Below are 20326 nucleotides of genomic sequence, written 5' to 3' on the forward strand. Positions count from 1 at the left end.
CTGTAGGTGGTCTTTACTGAATACTGGGTTCATAGGTGGTCTTTACTGAAAGCTGGGTCTGTAGGTGGTCTATACTGAATGCTGGGTCCATAGGTGGTCTTTACTGAATGCTGGGTCCGTAGGTGGTCTTTACTGAATGCTGGGTCTGTAGGTGGTCTTTACTGAATGCTGGGTCTGTACGTGGTCTTTACTGAATGCTGGGTCCATAGGTGGTCTTTCCTGAATGCTGGGTCCATCGGTGGTCTTTACTGAATACTGGTTCCGTAGGTGGTCTATACTGAATGCTGGGTCCATAGGTGGTCTTTACTGAATGCCGGGTCCATAGGTGGTCTTTACTGAATGCTGGGTCTGTAGGTGGTCTTTACTGAATGCCGGGTCCATAGGTGTTCTTTACTGAATGCTGGGTCTGTAGGTGGGCTATACTGAATGCTGGGTCCATAGGTGGTCAATACTGAATGCTGGGTCCATAGATGGTCTTTAATGAATGCTGGGTCTGTACGTGGCCTTTACTGAATGCTGGGTCCGTAGATGGTCTTTACTGAATGCTGGGTCTGTAGGTGGTCTTTACTGAATGCCGGGTCCATAGGTGTTCTTTACTGAATGCTGGGTCTGTAGGTGGGCTATACTGAATGCTGGGTCCATAGGTGGTCTTTACGGAATGCCGGTTCTGTAGCTGGTCTGAATACTGGGTCCATAGGTGGTCTTTACTGAATGATGGGTCCATAGGTGGTCTGTACTGAATGCTGGGTCCATAGGTGGTCTTTACTGAATGCCAGGTCCATGGGTGGTCAATACTGAATGCTGGGTCCATAGGTGGTCAATACTGAATGCCAGGTCCATAGGTGGTCAATACTGAAAGCTGGGTCTGTAGGTGGTCTATACTGAATGCTGGGTCCATAGGTGGTCTTTACTGAATGCTGGGTCCGTAGGTGGTCTTTACTGAATGCTGGGTCTGTAGGTGGTCTTTACTGAATGCTGGGTCCGTAGGTGGTCTTTACTGAATGCTGGGTCCATAGGTGGTCTTTCCTGAATGCTGGGTCCATCGGAGGTCTTTACTGAATACTGGGTCCGTAGGTGGTCTATACTGAATGCTGGGTCCATAGGTGGTCTTTACTGAATGCCGGGTCCATAGGTGGTCTTTACTGAATGCTGGGTCTGTAGGTGGTCTTTACTGAATGCCGGGTCCGTAGGTGTTCTTTACTGAATGCAGGGTCCGTAGGTGGTCTTTACTGAATGCTGGGTCTGTCGGTGGTCTGTACTGAATGCTGGGTCCGTAGGTGGTCTTTACTGAATGCTGGGTCTGTAGGTGGTCTATACTGAGTGCTGGGTCTGTAGGCGGTCTATACTGAATGCTGGGTCCGTAGGTGGTCGTTACTGAATGCTGGGTCCGTAGGTGGTCGTTACTGAATGCTGGGTCCGTAGGTGGTCTTTACTGAATGCTGGGTCCGTAGGTGGTCTTTACTGAATGCTGGGTGCGTAGGTGGTCCGTTGGCGAGGGACTGCCTATGATTAATTTACTGCACTGAAGAATCCACGCACGTCATGGTTGTCGACTAGTTGCTGGATCTCCTGCGCTTTCTCAACCTACCATCTGTTCTTTATTTCACAAATTTTGTTTTCAGACTTCTGTAGATCGGTTTTCTTGCACTCAAGTTGTCTTGCTGCTTCCAATTCAAGAACGCCTTACGCTTGCAGTTTATTAACTCCTGGATCTCCTGGTTGTTCTCGTCGAACCAGTGTTTCCTGATCGAGTGACCGAGCGTCTCCCCACAGGTATTAATTATGGAGGACTTGAGGGCAGACCAGGCTGCATCTCTGAGCATTCTGCACCTCTGGGTCACCGTGAGTTGCCAGGTTGGTGGTGAGGCGTTGGCTGAATAAAGTTTTCTTAGCATGGTCTCTTAGCGTTGATTTTCCTGCAGCATTGTTTCTGTTGCTGCCGCTGTTTTTGGGCAACATTGATGGACATCACTGAGCGGATTAGCCAGTGGTCTGCCTGGCAATCGTCAGCTCCTGTCATGGCTCGGATGATGACGTAGTCCAGCAGATGCCAGTGCTTCGATCGAGGGTGTTGCCATGAAGTCTTGTACCTGTTTTTCTGACGGAACAAGGTGTTGGTTATGACAAGGCTATGTTCTAAGCATTTTGTTAGCAGGAGGGTACCGTTAGAGTTGGTTTTCCTGACCCCCTCTCTACCAGTCACACTTCTCCAGAGGCCTGTGTCCTTTACAACTCTGGTGTTAAAGTCGCCAATGAGAATCAGCTTGTCGCCCATTGGTTCTCGGGACAGGGATTCTTCAAGGTTGGAGTAGAATTCCTCTTTGGTCTCGCCTGTAGCTTCCAGTGTTGGGGCGAATGCACTGATGACCGTAGCACACTGATTCCGGGCTAGGGTGAGCCAAAGGGTCATGAGGCGTTCATTTATCTCGCAAGGGGAGTCTCTGAGACGGCCAACTAGCTCATTTTTTATAATGATGCCCACCCCATGGAGGCAGCGTTGTTCTAGTTTACCTTTCCAGAAGAAGGTGTAACCATCACCTTGTTCCCTGAGCTGGCCTTCCCCTTCTCGCCGGGTCTCGTTTAGGGCAGCGATGTCTACATCAAGGCGTCTGAGTTCCCAGGCAACGATGGCAGTATGATGTTCCGGTCTGTCGCTATTGGGATTGTCCATGAGTGTCCTGACATTCTAGGTCCTAAACTTAATTTTAAGTGGTGGAAGATACCTGTGTGTGAATTCTTTTAACGTGGGCTGGCCATTGCACACCTGCTACCACACGGGCTTGACAAAGTGAGGTCTTAGTCCAGTGGCAAAGGGATCCAAGACAACTGGAGACCAGGCTCCGACGCATTAGCCTAGAACATTTTTACATATACAAACATACTCCTCCTTCCCACAGGACCTCTCTCTCCCTGGAATTCATTGGACGTTCCTCATTGGTCCTTTTCTCCGTTCCTCACCGCTTCCGAACTCGCTCTTTGTCGCTTCTGACCTCCGCTCCTCTCCCCTTCCGACCTCCGCTCCTCTCCCCTTCCGACCTATCTACAGGATGCAAAGCAGCAAGGCTTCTTCGACAGCACCTCCCTAACCCACGACCTCTACCACCTAGAAGGATGAGGGCACATGGGAACACCATCACCTCCAAGTTGCCCTTGAAGTCACACACCATATCCTGACTTGAAAATATATCGGCCGTTCCTTCATCGTCACTGGGTCACAATCCTGGAACTCCCTCCCTAACAGCACTGTGGGAGCACCTTCACCACACGGACTGCAGCGGTTCAAGGTGACGGCTTACCACCACCTTCTTTAGGCTAACTAAGGATTGACAATAAATGCCAACCTTGCCAGCGATGCTCATATCCCCAGACTGAATCATTGATATAAATTGACTGCCGGATTTCCTACATTACGACAGTGACTACATTTCAAAATATACTTCATTGACTGTGAAGCGCTTTAGGATGTCCTGAGGTTGTGAAAGGCGCTATATAAATGCAAGTCCTTTCTTCTTTCCTACTACTGCAAGGACACCATGAAGTTTGGGAAGAGGAATGGGGGCAGTTAATGCATGGCTCCTCCCTCTGTGTGGGCCAGCAGATTCCCAATCGAACTGTTCACTGGGCTCGCATTGCTCCCTCCTCAACCAACAGCAGCGCAAGCAGATTAAACGCAGCTGCTGTTGGCGGGATCTTGCTATGTGCACATAAGAACAATGACTCCGCGTCAGAAATGCAATTTGTTGGTTGGAGAGCATTTTGGGATGTCCCGCAGGCAGGGCAAGTTGCTTTATAAATGCAAGTGCTCTCTTCTTTATTTAGTCTGATGTGAACGATGAGTTGGGCAAACACATTTCCAAATGACAGAACTCATAGGCTGTCACAGAGAAGGCTGGCACTCCAAGTGGGTGGAGGTGCATGACTCATGTTAAACCATTGGCATGTAACTTGACAGGAACAGTTTGTGGGGAATAGCTTCACGTTTCACTGGGACATGAGGTGTGGGAGGCAGCCTGCATGCAGCACTCTGGGCCTTTATTACGCTGTGACGGGCTGAGGTGGACAGTCACTGTGGGCCAGTCAGGCTGGAGATGGGTGTGAGGACACAGCTGTATATATTTAAAGCAGCTGATCATTAGCTGGAAGGGTCTGGGAGGTGTCACTGAACCACAGGGTGAAAGAGGCCATCATAAAGTCAACTCGTCAGTCCCAGAAACACGTGTAGCGCTTCACCCCTGCCAGCACGCTCCCTCAGGTTACTGACCCTTGCTGCTGTACAATTCCACAAGGACCAGCAACCTTCTGGCACCTCACCCAATGGTCCATACTACCAGTGTCAGCTGTGATGTGTTGCCAAGCTCTTCCACCTGCAGGCATCACAGCCAATCCTGACCCCAATCTTCACATACGTACACTTTCTAGCGGGAATCACTAGACAGTGACCAGGAACAGGAACCCAGGCTGCTAACCTCTCGAGACAAATCACCCCCCCCCGCCACCCCGATACAAACTTCGATACAAATCACCCCTCGATACAAATCGTCCCTCGATACAAATCGCCCCTCGATACTGTTATGTATGCAACCCTGTGTAGCTAGCATTCTACCGCCACCAGAGGGCGTATCTGTTGGAGTCCCAAGGGATCCCAGCATCCCTTGGGAGCACAGTATATAAGCAGGCCTCCCATGCTGTCCGACACTCTGGAGTTAGAATTAAGAGACACTTAATCATGTCTACAGTACTCAATCACATTACCTTATTAAGGACATAACAACTGGTGACAAGATAATGAACCGTCACGCGAAAATGCAGAGAACTGTTGGTATCCTGGAGAAACTCTCAGAAAGGGGACGATTGGGAGGCCTTCGTGGAGAGACTCGACCAATACTTCGTGGCCAATGAGCTGGAAGGGAATGTGAACGCTGCCAAACGAAGGGCGATCCTCCTCACCGTCTGCGGGGCAACAATCTATGGCCTTATGAAGAATCTTCTAGCTCCGGTGAAACCAGTAACCAAATTGTTTGAAGAACTGTGTACGCTGGTCCGGGAGCACCTAAATCCGAAGGAGAGCGGTCTGATGGCAAGGTATCGATTTTACACATGTCAACGGTCTGAAGGCCAGAAAGTGGTGAGCTACGTCACCGAACTAAGGCGCCTTGCAGGGCATTGCGAATTTGATGGATTCCTGGAGTAAATGCTAAGAGACTTTTTTGTGCTTGGCATTGGCCATGAGGTTATCCTTCACAAACTATTGACTGTTGAAACACCGAACCTGAGTAAAGCCATAACAATAGCCCAGGCATTCATGTCCACCAGCAATAACACCAAACAAATTTTGCAGCATAAAGATTTTTCGGCAAGTGCTGTACACAAAGTAACGTCGTTTTCAGGCAGGAATGCATATGGCAGAACGTACACGCCTGCATCTGGATGACCTCAGATGACTCAGAGTCCGCCATCAATCGTTAATGCAAGGCAATTGACACCTTGTTGGTGCTGCGGAGGTGATCATCGAGCCCATCAATGCCGCTTCAAACACTGTGTGCAAAGGCTGTGGAACAATGGGACACCTCCAGCGAATGTGCTGACGAATGTACAGAGGAAGACCGATTCAAGGCGGATCAAACTGAACTAGAGACTCAAACCGAGGAGGCAGAAGTGTACGGGGTACACACCTTCACCACAAAATGTACACCGGTCATATTAAAAGTTGAACTGAATGGAATTCCAGTATTCATGGAATTGGACATAGATCCGAGTCAATCTATCATGAGCAAAAAGGCCTTTGACAGACTGTGGTGCAACAAGACACACAGGCCCAAGCTGAGCCCTGTTCATACCAAGCTGAGAACTTACACTAAAGAGCTGATCTCTGTAATTGGCAGCGCAGCAGTAAAAGTCTCCAATGACGGAGCAGTGCACAAACTACCACTATGGATCGTACCAGGAGATGGCCCCACACTGTTCGGCAGGGGAAAATCTGCTAGAACTGGGACGACATCCGTCTGTCGACAATGCTTCATGTGCCCAGGTTCTGAGCAAGTTTCCGTCGTTGTTTGAGCCAGGCATCGGAAGTTTCTCGGGGGCGAAGGTGCAGATCCACTTGATTCCCGGTACACGATCCATCCACAAGGCACAGATGGTACCATATATGATGCGAGAGAAAGTGGAGATCGAGCTAGACAGGCTGCAACGAGAGGGTATCATCTCGCCGGTGGAGTGGGCCAGTCCGATTGTTCCGGTTCTCAAGGGCGATGGCACGGTCAGAATTTGTGGGAACTACAAAGTAATGGTTAACCGTTTTTCGCTGTAGGACCAGTACCCGCTACCCAAGGCAGACGACCTATTTGCGATGCTGGCAGGAGGGAAGACGTTCAATAGGTTGCTCTTGACCTCGGCCTACATGACGCAGGAGCTGGCAGAATCTTCAAAAGGCCTCACCTGCATCAACACGCACAAAGGTCTGTTCACCTACAATAGATGCCCGTTTGGGATTCGATCGGCCGCGGCTATTTTTCAAAGGAACATGGAGAGTCTGCTAAAGTCGGTCCCGCGCACCGTGGTTTTCCAGGATGACATATTGATCACAGGTCGGGACACCATCGAACACTTGCAGAACCTGGAAGAGGTTCTAAGTCGGCTAGCTCGTGTGGGACTCGGGTTGAAACGACCGAAGTGTGTTTTCCTGGCGCCAGAGGTTGAGTTCTTAGGGAAAAGAATCGCGGCAGACGGCATCAGACCCACCGACGCCAAGACGGAGGCCATCAAGAACGCGCCTGAGACCACAGAACGTGACGGAGCTGCGGTCGTTCCTAGGACTCCTCAATTATTTTGGTAATTTCCTAGCCGGGTTAAGTACCTTGCTAGAACCTCTACATGTGTTGCTACGCAGGGGAGATGACCGAAATCTGTTATGTTCCAACAAACTGCTTCTCCTGTATGATCCTTGTAAACATTTAGTGCTAGCTTGCGATGTGTCTTCTTACGGGGTCGGGTGTGTGTTACAACAAGCAAACGAATCGGGAACATTGCAACCGGTCGCATGTGTGTCCAGGAGCTTGTCCATGGCCAAAAGGGCCTATAGCATGATTGAAAAAGAAGCTCTGGGGGATGTGTTTACGGGGTAAACAAAATGCATCATTATCTGTTTGGGCTTAAGTTCAATTTAAAAACTGACCATAAGCCGTTCATATCGCTATTCTGAGAGAGCAAAGGTATCAATACCAATGCCTCTGTCCACATCCAAAGATGGGCGCTCACGCTGTCTGCATATAACTTTGTAATTCGCCACAGGCCAAGCATAGAGAACTGCACTGATGCTCTCAGTCGGCTACCATTTCCCACCACCGGGGTGGAAATGGCACAGTCTGCAGACTTGCTCTTGGTGATGGATGCATTTGAAAATGAAAAGTCACCCGTTACGGCCTGCCAGATCAGGACCTGGACCAGCCAGGATCCCTTACTGTCCCTTGTAAAAAACTGTGTCCTCCATGGGAGCTGGTCCAGCATCCCAGCGGAGATGCATGAAAAGATCAAGCCGTTCCAGCGGCGTAAAGACAAAATGTCACCACAGGCGGACTGTCTTTTGTGGGGTAATTGTGTGGTTTTGCCTAAGAAAGGCAGGGAAACATTCATACGCGACCTATACAGTACTCACCCAGGCATAGTAATGATGAAAGCTATAGCCAGATCCCATGTGTGGTGGCCTGGCATCGACTCAGATTTGGAGTCTTGCGTGCGCCAATGCAACACTTGCTCTCAACTGAACAATGCACCCAGGGAGACACCGCTAAGTTTGTGGTCATGGCCCTCCAAGCCATGGTCTAGGATCCATGTTGACTTTGCTGGCCCATTTCTAGGCAACATGTTTTTGGTTGTGGTGGATGCTTATTCAAAGTGGATTGAGTGTGTAATAATGTCTGTAGCACATCCACTGCCACCATCGAAAACCTACGAGCCATGTTTGCCACGCACGACCTGTCTAATGTCCTTGTCAACGATAATGGGCCGTGCTTCACCAGTGCTGAATTCAAGGAATTCATGACCCGCAATGGGATAAAGAACGTCACATCTGACCCGTTCAAGCCCGCATCCAACGGCCAGGCAGAACGGGCAGTTCAAACCATCAAGCAAAGCTTGAAACGCGTGTTGGAAGGCACCCTGCAGACCCACCTGTCCCGAGTCCTGCTCAGCTACCGCACAGGACCCCACTCGCTCACCTGGGATCCCCCAGCCGAGCTGCTCATGAAAAGGGTGCTCTAAACAAGGCTCTTTCTCGTCCACCCTGATCTCCATGATCACGTCGAGGACAGGTGACATCAACAAAGCATGTACCATGATCGCGCCAATTTGTCACGCGATATTGAAGTCAATGACCCTGTATTTGTACTCAACTATGGACATGGTCCTAAATGGCTTGCTGGCACTGTCGTAGCCAAAGAAGGGAGTTTGAGGTCAAACTTGCAAATGGACTAACTTGCAGAAAGCATTAGGACCAAACCAAACTGCGATTCAGAGACAGCCACAAGCAACCTGAAGAGGACACCACCAACTTCAACCCTCCGATACACACACAAGTGGCAACGGACATCACGGTTGAGCACGAAGTTGAACTCACCATCCCCAGCAAGCCAGCTGCACAGCAGCCCAGCGAAGGCCCAACTAACTCACCTGCACCTGCATTTGTACCAAGACGATCGACTAGGGAGCAAAAAGCCCAAATCGTCTTGCCCTGTAAATAAGTGTACTATTGACTTTGGGAGGGAGTGATGTTATGTATGCAGGCCCCTGTGTAATTAGCATTCTACCACCACCAGAGGGCGTATCTGTTGGAGTCCCAAGGGATCCCAGCATACCTTGGGAGCACTGTATATAAGCAGGCCTCCCATGCTGTACCAACACTGGAGTTAGAATAAAGAGACTAAGGTCACACTTACTCACGGCTACAGTACTCAGTCACATACATTACCTTATTAAAGACATAACAGGTACAGTCGCCCCTCGATACAATCACCCCTGGGAGTCAGCAGTGAGGTGCGTTTGGGGAATGAGGGATACACCCACAGTCTGACTGTAACAAACACACTTCTCTCTGCTGACATCCCCATGCCGGACAGTGTGAGGAGTCCAGGGTAACACGAGTACAGTGGTGAAGGCCATGCCAATGGTCAGTCACTGTCACTGTCAGTATTCGTGCTGGTCACTGCCCAGATTATGTCACTCCTGTCACTCTGGGGGCAGGAAGTTACCCAGTGGAGCTCTCTGCCACTCTCTGTGTAGGAAGGGGCCGATAACACACAATCCCACCACACCCCAAAAATATTCCAGAGCAAAGAGAGCCCTGTAAATAACATAAAAACATCAACAGAAAGAAACGTAAGGCACAAACGGTGGAAGAATTACAATTCATGACGATTCCCTAACTTTTCTTTGAAGAGGTAGGGGTGGAGACATTTGCCACTCTGCATTGGGTTTTTATAGAATGACAGGATTTTTGCAGCACACACACACAGGCCTTTGGGACCAGCTGTTGTGTGCCGGTGTATAGGCTGCACATCAGCCTCCCACCCGAGCTGCACAGCCTTCTCTCCCTTTCCCCCTCCAGTGTGCTGTCCGCTCAGCTTACACTCTCGCCTGTGTGCTCAGAGCATTGCGATGGTAATCTGAGCCGGCAGCCCCTGTCTCTGTGTTATTTACTGCTCACACCAACCATCAAGGGAGACAGCAAACCTCCAGAGTGAGGGCACACTGTTAAACTCAGCATGTCACTCGCCAAACAAGCCCTGGTGCGCACTGCACGCTCACTTACTGTCTTTTCATGCCGTCCTGGTGACAAGACACATAATCCGCCGTGACATTCACCTTTCATCAAGGAACCCAAACAAAAAAAGGCCAAGTCATGAATGATCTCCAGTATTTGAATTCTGCTCAATTACCGTGCTCCCCGCCCCTGCTGCGGGAGTTCTGACCGGGGCGGGTGCCTTTAAGTGTCAAAGTAAGAGTCCTCTCTCTGCAGCAGGAGTGCAGTGCACACACACTGACTCAGCCACACACACACACACATACATTTACACACACTCAGACACACAAATATACACACTCAGACACACAAATACACTTACACACACTCAGACACACAAATATACACACTCAGACACACACATACACTTACACACTCAGACACACAAATATACACACTCAGACACACTTACACACACAAATATACACACTCAGACACACATATACACTTACACACACTCAGACACACAAATATACACACTCAGACACACATATACACTTACACACACTCGGACATACTAATACACTTACACACACTAAGGGCTAAAAATTCAGTATCAACCATTTTGAGCCGCTAACATTGCCTGGTCGGTAAGTTTAGCGCCTGGTGATAATTAGCACCGATTACCGCGGACTTCAGTATTAGCACCCCAAGAGGGAATTGAAGCGCTCAATCTAGCGGTGCACACTTCTCCTCAGGCGACACAGTCGACAAGTGGGGCGCTAACGTAAGAGCGCTAATCAAGTTCCAGCGCGCTAATTGAGAGAGCCTTCAGACATACTGGTGCCTTCTGGTTCTTAAAGGCGAGCTTCAATGATACTGCATAGCCTCAATCTCATCATTGCAGCCTGTGCCCTGGGCCTTGAGACAGCGCAGAGGCCACGCCAGAGAGCTCTCCGCTTCAGTGATGATGCCTTGGAATCTCTGGTGGCAGCGGTGGAGGGGCGACAGGCTTCCATGTATCCGGATACTGGCAGGAGGCAGGTGCCAAATGTTTTTTAGCGGCTTTGGCGGGAGATGGCGCAGTATGTCTCCGCCAGCAGCGGGGTGGATAGAAGTGCCAGTGAATGTAGAAAGAAGTTTAACGACCTCACTCGGGTAGTCAGGGTGAATACATTCTTCAAAAACTTCCACATGTCACAATGTGAACCTCATTATTTGCACACACTGTATAAAACCGCCACATCTCAGCACTCACCTACCAACTGTGCCCACCTAATGAAAGTGACATCCACATCTCATTCCTTGCATACATTAACAGCTATTCAACTATGGTAGGCACATTTGACAAACATATAGCTGCACACTCAGTCACATGCTTTCTTTGTTCTTACAGGCCAAGCTTGGTCATAACAGGCGTGAGCAGCAAAGCACGGGAGGTCAGGTGGACCTCAGGACCATTACCCACCTGGAGGAGCGAGTGGTCCTAATCACTGGGGCACAATGCGTGGGTGCTGTTGCAGTGGGAGAGGCCGATCCCTCCGGGGACATTAACAGTGTTTTCATCACATCTTCTCTCTTACTTCCCCCTCACACCACATTCCATCTAAGTATACTGTCTCCATTCCTTGCTCCCTTCCTGCCTTCCTCCCCTGAACTTAATCACACTCTTGTGCCTTTATGCTTTCAGATAATCAGCCACCAGCGCAGGAACCTGTCCCTTAGCCTCTCACTGGCAGCAACAAGGGAGAGGAGGAGGAAGGAGATGAGACGCACCACTTCCTGTGTCTCCTTAACAAGCTGGCTCAGACACTGGGCAACGACGTCGCTGGAGGAGGCCATGTTACATAAGAACATAAGAATTAGGAACAGGAGTAGGCCATCTAGCCCCTCGAGCCTGCTCCGCCATTCAACAAGATCATGGCTGATCTGGCCGTGGACTCAGCTCCACTTACCCGCCCGCTCCTTGTAACCCTTAATTCCCTTATTGGTTAAAAATCTATCTATCTGTGACTTGAATACATTCAATGAGCTAGCCTCAACTGCTTCCTTGGGCAGAGAATTCCACAGATTCACAACCCTCTGGGAGAAGAAATTCCTTCTCAACTCGGTTTTGAATTGGCTCCCCGGTATTTTGAGGCTGTGCCCCCTAGTTCTAGTCTCCCCGACCAGTGGAAACAACCTCTCTGCCTCTATCTTGTCTATCCCTTTCATTATTTTAAATGTTTCTATAAGATCACCCCTCATCCTTTTGAACTCCAACGAGTAAAGACTCAGTCTACTCAATCTATCATCATAAGGTAACCCCCTCATCTCCGGAATCAGCCTAGTGAATCGTCTCTGTACCCCCTCCAAGGCCAGTATATCCTTCCTTAAGTAAGGTGACCAAAACTGCACGCAGTACTCCAGGTGCGGCCTTACCAATACCCTATACAGTTGCAGCAAGACATCCCTGCTTTTGTATTCCATCCCTCTCGCAATGAAGGCAAACATTCCATTCGCCTTCCTGATTACCTGCTGCACCTGCAAACTAACTTTTGGGGATTCTTCCACACGGACCCCCAGGTCCCTCTGCACCTCAGCATGTTGTAATTTCTCCCCATTCAAATAATATTCCCTTTTACTGTTTTTTTTTCCCAAGGTGGATGACCTCACACTTTCCGACATTGTATTCCATCTGCCAAACCTTAGCCCATTTGCTTAACCTATCCAAATCTCTTTACAGCCTCTCTGTGTCCTCTACACAACCCGCTTTCCCACTCATCTTTGTGTCATCTGCAAATTTTGTTGCACTACACTCTGTCCCCTCTTCCAGGTCATCTATGCATATTGTAAATAATTGTGGTCCCAGCACCGATCCCTGTGGCACACCACTAACCACCGATTTCCAACCCGAAAAGGACCCATTTATCCCGACTTTCTGCTTTCTGTTCACCAGCCAATTCTCTATCCATGCTAATACATTTCCTCTGACTCCGCGTACCTCTATCTTCTGCAGTAACCTTTTGTTTGGCACCTTATCGAATGCCTTTTGGAAATCTAAATACACCACATCCATTGGTACACCTCTATCCACCATGCTCCTTATATCCTCAAAGAATTCCAGTAAATTAGTTAAACATGATTTCCCCTTCGTGAATCCATGCTGCGTCTGCTTGATTGCACTATTCCTATCCAGATGTCCCGCTATTTCTTCCTTAATGATAGTTTCAAGCATTTTCCCCACTACAGATGTTAAACTAACCGGCCTATAGTTACCTACCTTTTGTCTGCCCCCTTTTTTAAACAGAGGCGTTACATTAGCTGCTTTCCAATCCGCTGGTATCTCCCCAGAGTCCAGAGAATTTTGGTAGATTATAACGAATGCATCTGCTATAACTTCCGCCATCTCTTTTAATACCCTGGGATGCATTTCATCAAGACCAGGGGACTTGTCTACCTTGAGTCCCATTAGCCTGTCCAGCACTACCCCCTTAGTGATAATGATTGTCTCAAGGTCCTCCCTTCCCACATTCCTGTGACCAGCAATTTTTGGCATGGTTTTTGTGTCTTCCACTGTGAAGACTGAAGCAAAATAATTGTTTAAGGTCTCAGCCATTTCCACATTTCACTTTATTAAATCCCCCTTCTCATCTTCTAAGGGACCAACATTTACTTCAGTCACTCTTTTCCGTTTTATATATATGTAAAAGCTTTTACTATGTTTTTATGTTTTGCGCAAGTTTACCTTCGTAATCTTTTCTTTCCTTTCTTTATTGCTTTTTTAGTCATTCTTTTTTGTTTAAAATTTTCCCAATCTTCTAGTTTCCCACTAACCTTGGCCACCTTATACGCATTGGTTTTTCATTTGATATTCTCCTTTATTTCCTTGGTTATCCACGGCTGGTTATCCCTTCTCTTACCGTCCTTCTTTTTCACTGGAATAGATTTTTGTTGAGCACTAGGAAAGAGCTCCTTAAAAGTCCTCCACTGTTCCTCAATTTTGCCACCGATTAGTCTGTGTTTCCAGTCTACTTTAGCCAACTCTGCCCTCATCCCACTGTAGTCCCCTTTGTTTAAGCATAGTATGCTCGTTTCTGACACAACTTCCTCACCCTCAATCTGTATTACAAATTCAACCATACTGTGATCACTCATTCCGAGAGGATCTTTTACTAGGAGATCGTCTATTTTTCCTGTCTCATTACACAGGACCAGATCTAAGATAGCTTGCTCCCTTGTAGGTTCTGTTACATACTGTTCTAAGAAACAATCCCGTATGCATTGTATGAATTCTTCCTCCAGGCTACCCCGTGCGATTTGAGTTGACCAATCGATATGTAGGTTAAAATCCCCCATGACTACTGCTGTTCCTTTTTCACATGCCTCCATTATTCCCTTGATTATTGCCCGCCCCACCGTGAAGTTATTATTTGGGGGCCGATAAACTACGCCCACCAGTGACTTTTCTCCCTAATCTCCACCCACAATGATTCAACATTTTGTTCATTAGAGCCAATATCGTCTCTCACAACTGCCCTGATATCATCCTTTATTAACAGAGCTACCCCACCTCCGTTCCCTTCTTGTCTATCTTTCCGAATCGTCAGATACCCCTGTATGTTTAATTCCCAGTCTTGGCCACCCTGCAACCATGTTTCTGTAATGGCCACCAAATCATACCCATTTGTAATGATTTGTGCCGTCAACTCTGGGTGCAATGTTGGAGGGCTGTGATGTGGGTGAAGCTCTGGGACCCAGTGGCATGCAGTAACACCACCGGGAAAGGGAAGCTCGGGGGCTATCTTCCCGGAGGGTGAGTTCACGTGCGAGTTCTGCTCAGCAGGACTCCGATGAGTACCTCGATTTGGAGGCTATGGCCGGACGGTCAATGGGGATGCACAGCGAGCTTCTGGGTGCAATGGGAAGGGTGCCCGAGAGCATGGATTCACTTGCTGTGAGCTTGGAGAAGTCCTCCTCCAGCATTGTCTCAGCACACCTTCGAGGCAGTTTGCCTGGCGGACTCGCAGAGAGACTGTAGGGACCCAGACCACATGCCGCGTGTAGTGGTTGAGGTGGCAGCAGCTATTGCAGCACAGGCCGAAGCAACGTAACGGCTTAGTGCTGTAATGGAGTCAGTGCTTGGTGGCATCCAAACTCAGTCTGCTCTCATGCAGACTCAGATTGATGCCATGCAAGTGCTGACTGCTGCCATCGTTTCTGTGTTCCCACCAGTCCAACGGGGATCTCACGGTGCGTAAGCTGGCCAGCAATCTGTGCTCCAGCTGAAATGTGCTGTCCTTTCTCAGGATAACCGCATTCCTGATCCCACCGCTGCCACTCCGCCATTGCATTTGGCGCTGTTTGCATCCCAGGCAGCCTAGACTACCGCCGCCCAATCTGAGGTGGTGCAGTCTGCAGCCGGGCCGTGCAGGCACAGAGCTGGTCGAGGGCATTCTGGTGGGCCATCTGCAGTCTCTGTGTCGCAGACTGAGCATAAGAACATAAGAATTAGGAACAGGAGTAGGCCATCTAGCCCCTCGAGCCTGCTCCACCATTCAACAAGATCATGGCTGATCTGGCCGTGGACTCAGCTCCACTTACCCGCCCGCTCCCCGTAACCCTTAATTCCCTTATTGGTTAAAAATCTATCTATCTGTGACTTGAATACATTCAATGAGCTAGCCTCAACTGCTTCCCTGGGCAGAGAATTCCACAGATTCACAACCCTCTGGGAGAAGAAATTCCTTCTCAACTCGGTTTTAAATTGGCTCCCCCGTATTTTGAGGCTGTGCCCCCTAGTTCTAGTCTCCCCGACCAGTGGAAACAACCTCTCTGCCTCTATCTTGTCTATCCCTTTCATTATTTTAAATGTTTCTATAAGATCACCCCTCATCCTTCTGAACTCCAACGAGTAAAGACCCAGTCTACTCAATCTATCATCATAAGGTAACCCCCTCATCTCCGGAATCAGCCTAGTGAATCGTCTCTGTACCCCCTCCAAAGCTAGTATATCCTTCCTTAAGTAAGGTGACCAAAACTGCACGCAGTACTTCAGGTGCGGCCTCACTAATACCCTGTACAGTTGCAGCAGGACCTCCCTGCTTTTGTACTCCATCCCTCTCGCAATGAAGGCCAACATTCCATTCGCCTTCCTGATTATCTGCTGCACCTGCAAACTAACTTTTTGGGATTCATGCACAAGGACCCCCAGGTCCCTCTGTACCTCAGCATGTTGTAATTTCTCCCCATTCAAATAATATTCCCTTTTACTGTTTTTTTTTCCCAAGGTGGATGACCTCACATTTTCTGACATTGTATTCCATCTGCCAAACCTTAGCCCATTCGCTTAACTGATCTAAATCTCTTTGCAGCCTCTCTGTGTCCTCTACACAACCCGCTTTCCCACTAATCTTTGTGTCATCTGCAAATTTTGTTACACTACACTCTGTCCCCTCTTCCAGGTCATCTATGTATATTGTAAACAGTTGTGGTCCCAGCACCGATCCCTGTGGCACACCACTAACCACCGATTTCCAACCCGAAAAGGACCCATTTATCCCGACTCTCTGTTTTCTATTCGCCAGCCAATTCTCTATCCATGCTAATACATTTCCTCTGACTCCGCGTACCTCTATCTTCTGCAGTAATATTTTGTGTGGCACCTTATCGAATGCCTTTTGGAAATCTAAATACACCACATCCATCAGTACACCTCTATCCACCATGCTCATTATATCCTCAAAGAATTCCAGTAAATTAGTTAAACATGATTTCCCCTTCGTGAATCCATGCTGCGTCTGCTTGATTGCACTATTCCTATCTAGATGTCCCGCTATTTCTTCCTTAATGATAGCTTCAAGCATTTTCCCAACTACAGATGTTAAACTAACCGGCCTATAGTTACCTGCCTTTTGTCTGCCCCCTTTTTTAAACAGAGGCGTTACATTAGCTGCTTTCCAATCCGCTGGTACCACCCCAGAGTCCAGAGAATTTTGGTTGATTATACCGAATGTATCTGCTATAACTTCCGCCATCTCTTTTAATACCCTGGGATGCATTTCATCAGGACCAGGGGACTTGTCTACCTTGAGTCCCATTAGCCTGTCCAGCACTAACCCCCTAGTGATAGTGATTGTCTCAAGCACCTCCCTTCCCACATTCCTGTGACCAGCAATTTTTTTGTCTTCCACTGTGAAGACTGAAGCAAAATAATTGTTTAAGGTCTCAGCCATTTCCACATTTCCCATTATTAAATCCCCCTTCTCATCTTCTAAGGGACCAACATTTACTTTAGTCACTCTTTTCCATTTTATATATATGTAAAAGCTTTTACTATCTGTTTTTATGTTTTATGCAAGTTTACTTTCGTAATCTATCTTTCCTTTCTTTATTGCTTTCTTAGTCATTCTTTGCTGTCGTTTAAAATTTTCCCAATCTTCTAGTTTCCCACTAATCTTGGCCACGTTATACGCATTGGTTTTTAATTTGATACTCTCCTTTATTTCCTTGGTTATCCACGGCTAGTTATCCCTTCTCTTACCGCCCTTCTTTTTCACTGGAATAGATTTTTGTTGAGCACTATGAAAGAGCTCCTTAAAAGTCCTCCACTGTTCCTCAATTTTGCCACCGTTTAGTCTGTGTTTCCAGTCTACTTTAGCCAACTCTGCCCTCATCCCACCGTAGTCCCCTTTGTTTAAGCATAGTACGCTCGTTTCTGACACAACTTCCTCATCTGTATTACAAATTCAACCATACTGTGATCACTCATTCCGAGAGGATCTTTTACTAGGAGATCGTTTATTATTCCTGTCTCATTACACAAGACCAGATCTAAGATCGCTTGCTCCCTTGTAGGTTCTGTAACATACTGTTCTAAGAAACAATCCTGTATGCATTCTATGAATTCCTCCTCAAGGCTATCCCGTGCGATTTTATTTGACCAATCGATATGTAGGTTAAAATCCCCCATGATTACTGCCGTTCCTTTTTCACATGCCTCCATTATTCCCTTGATTATTGCCCGCCCCACCGTGAAGTTATTATTTGGGGGCCGATAAACTACGCTCACCAGTGACTTTTTCCCCTTACTATCTCTAATCTCCACCCACAATGATTCAACATTTTGTTCATTACTGCCCTGCCCTGATATCATATTTATTAACAGAGCTACCCCACCTCCTTTCCCTTCTTGTCTATCTTTCCGAATTGTCAGATACCCCTGTATGTTTACTTCCCAGTCTTGGCCACCCTGCAACCACGTTTCTGTAATGGCCACCAAATCATACCCATTTGTAATGATTTGTGCCGTCAATTCATTTACTTTATTTCAAATGCTGCGTGCGTTTAGGTAGAGTGTTTTAATACTAGTTTTTAAACCATGATTTTTCGTTTTGACCCCTCCTGCAGCCCCTTTATATTCATACATATTGTGCCTTCCTATCATCTTGTGGTTTACACTTACCCCAGTGCTACTCTGCTCTGTTGCCTCCTGCCTTTTGCATTCTTTCTTGGGATCCTGTTCATCTGAGCTCTCACGCATTCTAACTAGCTCAGAGCCCTCTCCTGTGTTCCGAATACTCCTTGCATTGAAGCACCGAGCTTTCATGCTTGCCTTTTTATTACACTTTGACTCTTTATAATTTTGCTGTACAGTGGCCCTTTTTGTTTTTTGCCTTGGGTTTCTCTGCCCTCCACTTTTACTCATCTCCTTTCTGTCTTTTGCTTTTGTCTCCTTTTTGTTTCCCTCTGTCTCCCTGCATTGGTTCCCATCCCCCTGCCATATTAGTTTAACTCCTCCCCAACAGCACTAGCAAACACTCCCCCTAGGACATTGGTTCCAGTCCTGCCCAGGTGCAGACTGTCCGGTTTGTACTGGTCCCACCTCCCTCAGAACCGGTTCCAATGCCCCAGGAATTTGAATCCCTCTCTGCTGCACCACAGCTCAAGCCACGTATTCATCTGAGCTATCCTGCGATTCCTACTCTGACTAGCATGTGGCACTGGTAGCAATCCCGAGATTACTACTTTTGAGGTCCTATGTTTTAATTTAGCTCCTAGCTCCTTAAATGCGTCTCGTAGGACCTCATCCCTTTTTTTACCTATATCGTTGGTACCAATGTGCACTACGACAACTGGCTGTTCACCCTCCCTTTTTAGAATGTCCTGCACCCGCTCCGAGAAATCCTTGACCCTTGCACCAGGGAGGCAACATACCATCCTGGAGTCTCGGTTGCGGTCGCAGAAACGCCTATCTATTCCCCTTACAATTGAATCCCCTATCACTATCGCTCTCCCACTCTTTTTCCTGCCCTCCGGTGCAGCAGAGCCAGCCACGGTGCCATGAACTTGGCTGCTGCTGCCCTCCCCTGATGAGTCATCCCCCTCAACAGTACTCAAAACGGTGTATCTGTTTTGCAGGGGGATGACCACAGGGGACACCTGCACTACCTTCCTTGCACTGCTCTTCCTGCTGGTCTTCCATTCCCTATCTGGCTGTGGACCCTTTGCCTGCGGTAAGACCAACTCGCTACACGTGCTAATCACGTCATTCTCAGCATCGTGGATGCTCCAGAGTGAATCCACCCTCAGCTCCAATTCTGCAATGCAGTCCGTCAGGAGCTGGAGGCGGATACACTTCCCGCACACGTAGTCGTCAGGGACACCAGAAGTGTCCCTGAGTTCCCACATGGTACAGGAGGAGCATATCACGTGACTGAGCTCTCCTGCCATGACTTAACCCTTAAATTCGCAACAACAATACTAAAGTTTGCTCGCTGTTATAGAAGAGAAATAAGAAAAACTACTCACCAATCACCAGCGAATCACTTACCCCCTTGGCTGTGACGTCACCTTTCTGTTTCTTTCTACTTCTTTTTTGCCTTCCCCCTTTAGCTGCACCGGCTGGGCCTCTCGCTGAACTCGCGCTGCTCCCGGTCTCACTGGCCTTTTGTAAGCCTCTCCGATCCCCGGAACTCCCGCCTCTCGCTGAACTCGCGCTGCTCCTGGTCTCACTGGCCTTTTGTAGGCCTCTCCGATCCCCAGAACTCCCGCCTCTCGCCGAACTCGCGCTGCTCTGGTCTCACTGGCCTTTTGTAGGCTACAGCAAGGCTGGTGGGAGACTGAGCAGCCTCCCACCAGCCTTGCTGCAGCCACTGGGGCCACATTAAGGAGGAGCAGTACGGTTGGGAGGGGTGGGAAGCAAAGGGGAGAGAATGTAAAAAAGGGCCAATAAGACAGTTTGTTTGTAAATGTGTTTTTTACATCATTACTTTAAGTGTTTGTAAATATATTGTTGGGTGTGGTGAGTTATGGTTGACGGGTGAGATTTGTGGATAATATTAAATTGTTCATTTGATGTTTCACTTTTTGTGATGTTTCTCATTTGACCCTTGCCGGGTGGTCGGGGCTGCGATCAGCACATAGCGATGTGCTTGTGCTGTGCAATCGCCATGTGATTTATGCTTTACTGGAAGCGCTGTAATGAGGTGCTCATGCACGGCCCTTGCAGAAGCTGCATTGAATGGCTCCCTCCTCTGTTGCTGCTGCTCCTTCTCCTCTCCCTCTTCATCCTCATCCTCCGCCTCCTGCTCCTCCTCTCCCTCTTCATCC

The 20326-nt window shown here is 48.3% G+C and overlaps 1 protein-coding gene across 3 annotated transcripts in view; it reads right to left on the reverse strand.

The window, feature by feature from the left end:
• The window catches only part of LOC139227743 (BTB/POZ domain-containing protein 10-like), a 183033-nt gene that overhangs the window by 33976 nt on the left and 128731 nt on the right, over positions 1-20326 (reverse strand). The window contains exon 1 of one of the 3 annotated variants that reach the window (XM_070858737.1): positions 9806-9902. The exons of the other annotated variants lie outside the window; for them this stretch is intronic. Within the exon in view, the coding sequence (XP_070714838.1) occupies positions 9806-9816 (11 nt within the window). The 5' untranslated portion in view covers positions 9817-9902. Of the gene's footprint in view, positions 1-9805; positions 9903-20326 lie in introns of those variants that run through there. 3 annotated transcript variants of the gene reach the window in all.

The sequence above is a fragment of the Pristiophorus japonicus genome, chromosome 17 (assembly GCF_044704955.1).
Source record: "Pristiophorus japonicus isolate sPriJap1 chromosome 17, sPriJap1.hap1, whole genome shotgun sequence".
NCBI classification, from domain to species: Eukaryota; Metazoa; Chordata; class Chondrichthyes; family Pristiophoridae; genus Pristiophorus; species Pristiophorus japonicus.